This window comes from Solanum stenotomum, unplaced genomic scaffold, assembly GCF_019186545.1.
Source record: "Solanum stenotomum isolate F172 unplaced genomic scaffold, ASM1918654v1 scaffold6190, whole genome shotgun sequence".
Classification (NCBI taxonomy): Eukaryota; Viridiplantae; Streptophyta; class Magnoliopsida; order Solanales; family Solanaceae; genus Solanum; species Solanum stenotomum.
In genome coordinates, this window is record NW_026036084.1 from 136053 (window position 1) to 140392 (window position 4340).

The 4340-nt window shown below is 29.2% G+C and overlaps 1 protein-coding gene across 1 annotated transcript in view; it reads right to left on the reverse strand.

Moving 5' to 3' along the window:
- LOC125852851 (RING-H2 finger protein ATL78-like) overlaps nucleotides 1-4340 on the reverse strand; it is a 7899-nt gene extending 3559 nt beyond the window's left edge. Inside the window, exon 1 of the mRNA XM_049532532.1 lies at nucleotides 3543-4340. Coding sequence (XP_049388489.1) covers nucleotides 3543-4182 — 640 coding nt within the window. The 5' untranslated portion in view covers nucleotides 4183-4340. The remainder of the gene's footprint in view (nucleotides 1-3542) is intronic.

A 4340-nucleotide genomic window follows, 5' to 3' on the forward strand; every position in this document is an offset into this window, starting at 1 on the left:
TATATATATATATATATATATATATATATATAACTTTCCTCTCCTCTGGTTAAAATTAAAAACAACTAAAATACATACATAGACATGAACCAAAATGATATTAGTTCTAAATTTAAATCAGAATTCAACACATGATTATTAGGAATTATTTAGAGTGAGATATAAAGTATAATAATCTCAAAATATAATACAAAATCTTCATAACAAATTTTATTTCTTTATTCATTAATACCCATGTATCTTCTTCTAAATTATATGATATAAAAACTTGATAGCATTCATGTTAATCATCACGAGAAGTCAAAACAGGACATTAAGATAGAACAAGAGTAAAACCCAAAGTTAATTATATGTTCATGAAGTGAAAAGAGAATCACAAATTCTACTTAATCTTGCAGTAAATTGAAAGAGAGAGTTTGCATTGATGGATGCTTGCAATAAACAAACAATATAGTTACAACTTGGTTTAAAGATTGAAAGATTCACCTTTATTTGCAGAGAAAGAAATCGACACAGAGATTTTGAATCGACGACGAAAGCTTGGGCTTCAAACCGAGGGAGTTTCGATGGTGAAAACTAACACTTCGAACGGATGGTGAAAACTCAAACTTCTAACTGAGCGATAATCGGAGGCTACACATCTGTAAAGCTATGGGGAAGACACAAGTTAGGGCTTTTTTTTAGCTTTTAAGTGAAGAGAGGGAAAGAAGATGAGCTAAATTAAAAATGCCTCCTATTTTAATTTAATAAAAATAAGAGACCTCACAAGGTCTCTTATTTTAAAATATTATTTAACAAATTTGACTAATTAATTGAGACCTCACGAGGTATCTAAAATTAAATTAGTATTTTTTATTTTAACAAATAGTGACCTCGTGAGGTCGCATATTTTATACGAAAACATACTATAAAATAAAAAAAGTAAAATAAGTCACTTATATTATTAATTAGGCAGATTTTTTTTATGAAATTGACCTTACGAGGTCTCTCTTGTTTAGAAATAATTAAAAAAAAGTTACTAATGCAAATAGCGACCTCATGAGGTCTCTTTTTAGCGACCTATTTTTGAGGTCTCTTTTTTTAGGTCTCCTTTTGCAATATTTTTAGTAGTGAGAGGAATGTGAATTGAGCCATTTATCGATACACTTGACGTGGAATCCATGGTTGCACTTTGGTAGAACCTTAACTTTCTCTCCAACCACTAATTCTGATAAGCAAATTATAACACATTCAGAATCGAGCCCTGGATGTTTCAATTCAGTATTGTATGTTATAATTGGAAATGTCTTGAGGGCTTTTTTCTTGATCCCTTTATTGGTTGATGAAGGATTTGTATGATTTGAGTATGAGTCTATTAAAACTAGGGTAGAACACCTAAAGAAACATTTTATGATGGAGTTCAACACAAGTGAACAAATTATGGCACTTACAAGTACTGCTAATACCATAATAACACTTGCATCAAATGTGTTGACATTTTTTCCAATTTGTAGATCATCAATTGTGTCGTGGCTAATTCCGGCTTCCATAGGAGGCGGCGCCATGGTGGCCGCCTCCCGGAGTAATCTTCTAGAGTAGTGGAAGTTCTCCATGAATTCTTGAATTAATAGAGTGGAAGTTGTAGTTGCCATAGAGCTTTTGGTTGAGTTTTTTGTATGTGTGTTTTCTTTGTTTTTGTTGGTGTTGAATGAGTTGAAGTCCCACCTTGGAGAGAGTGGCTTATATAGGACAAATTTATGGGGCTAACAGGGGTATAGTGTGGATCAACTTTAATTTCTTAGTGTTAAATAATGGAAGGACAATATATTTTAATTAACTAGATTTACTTCTAAGCACTAAGGTTAAGAGTTTGTTATAAAATAAATGTATCATTCAAAAGAACCTAATGGGTATATACTCTACCATCCACATTAATGAGCTACTAATTTTTTTCTAAGAAGGATAAATAATATATATGTGCCCAAAAAAGTTTAACTTCAATTTGTGAACACTATAACAAATTCTAGAATAGTACTTACCTTATGTTGTATAACTTAATTTCTACGGAGCTTATGTTGAGCTAGACAAAAATTCAGTTGTTGAAAGATTAAAATATTCTATGTATAAGAAGTCTTTTCCTTTAGATAGAAGCATGTGTAAAATGTATTCTTTGGATGTGCTTTGATTTTGAATATTCATTGTATAGGTAGGTGCTAACACCTCTCTAACTCTCTTCTCTAATATGTATTTTGGCTTTTTGATGAATAAATGCATCCTTTTTATTGGAAATGGATGAAAAAAAGAAAAAAGATCAAGATAGATAAGGATATTTTGGTCCATAATTTTTTTTTACATAAGCAATAGAAACTAAAATTAAATACCTAAAATATGGTGGGTAAAAATTAAACATCAATTTTAAGGGCAATCCATATAAAAAGTAAATATATTTGAAATTCAGGGCCAAATTAGGAACTATTTAAAAAGAACTAAAGACGTTAAGGAAAAACTAATTTGAATTTATTATTTTGATGGTCAAATTCATTGTTTTCACTTATTTTCTTGTAAAGTTTATTATATATGTCCCAATATTTTTTTATGGATATAAAAACTAAATAACAATATAATCACAAAAAATAGTTTTTAATTTATTTATTTTTTGCGTTTTTGTCTTTTTCTATTCACACTTTTTTTTTATTTCTCTTATTTTATACAAAAGAATGAAAGAAAGAAAGAAAGAAAGAAATGAAACAAAGAATAATAAGAAACTCAAATAATAATAATAATAATAATAATAATAATAATAATAATAATCAAAGTAATCAAAAAATAATTTATGTTAGAAAAAGATCAATATATGATTATTTTTTTTTAAATTAAAATTAATTTTATCATTTTTGTAATGGTAAGAGTGTATGTGAGCCACTTTTGTAACGGTGGGGTATTTGTGAGCAAATTTTATAACGGTAAAAATATATGTGAACTATTTTAGTAACAAGAGTTATAATATTATAATATTAGCTCTAAATAACAAAATTGAAAAATATTTTAGGCTCTTTTCCCTTATATATAATATATAGAGGCGCATGTATTGTGAATTTGGAGTTGTTACATGAAGCAACATAGCCATGTATACTTGAACTCTTTATCAAAATTGCACATGGTGTGTGGAGCCTAGCTAATTAATAACTAAATGAGCAATCATATTTCATTTTTTATTTAATATATATTATATATAGTCATTCTAAAATTAAAATAATTTTATTAGGAATCAAAAACTTATAAAAGAACAAATAAAGCAATTAAAACACTTACGAGACTAATGAATTTCCTGTGGTTTGAAATTAAAGGAAGATAATAACGATCGGTTTGAAATTAAAGGAAGATAATAACGATCTTCTTGGATATCTAATCTATCGATAGAAAAGAAGAAAACATAATTCCAAATTGAAATATTGTATTTAATTTTTTTTTATAAACACTAGCTAATTCTTCTACATCACATACAATTAATAACAAATCCTATTTTTTTTCTATCTAATTTTGATTGTTATTAGATATAACACCTTCACGTTCTAGAGGTTCAATCCTTATTACAATTTCTTCAACTGTTGCATTTGTAGTAACAGAATTGTCACCGTTGACAATTTTTTGACAAGTTTCAATGAGGCAATGTCTACAAGTAGGGCAAGAAGAATGTGAATTGAGCCATTTATCGATACACTTGACGTGGAATCCATGGTTGCACTTTGGTAGAACCTTAACTTTCTCCCCAACTACGAACTCTGATAAGCAAATGACACATTCAGAATCAAGTCCTGGATGTTTCAATTCAGTAGTATATGTTATAATTGGAAATGTCTTGAGGGCTTTTTTCTTGATCCCTTTATTGGTTGATGAAGGATTTGTATGGATTGAGTATGAGTCTATTAAAACTAGGGTAGAACACCTAAAGAAACATTTTATGATGGAGTTCAACACAAGTGAACAAATTATGGCACTTACAAGTACTGCTAATACCATAATAACATTTGCATCAAATGTGTTGACATTTTTTCCAATTTGTAGATCATCAATTGTATCGTGGCTAATTCCGGCTGCCATAGGAGGTGGCGCCATGGTGGCCGCCTCCCGGAGTAATCTTCTTGAGTAGTGGAAGTTCTCCATGAATTCTTGAATTAATAGAGTGGAAGTTGTAGTTGCCATAGAGCTTTTTGTTGAGTTTTTTTGTTTGTGTTGAATATTGTTGAATGTTGAATGAGTTGAAATTCCACCTTGGAGGGAGTGGCTTATATAGGACAAAGTGTGGACTTAGCTATTGGCTTATAATAATAGAAGGATATTATATTTTAATTTACTAGATT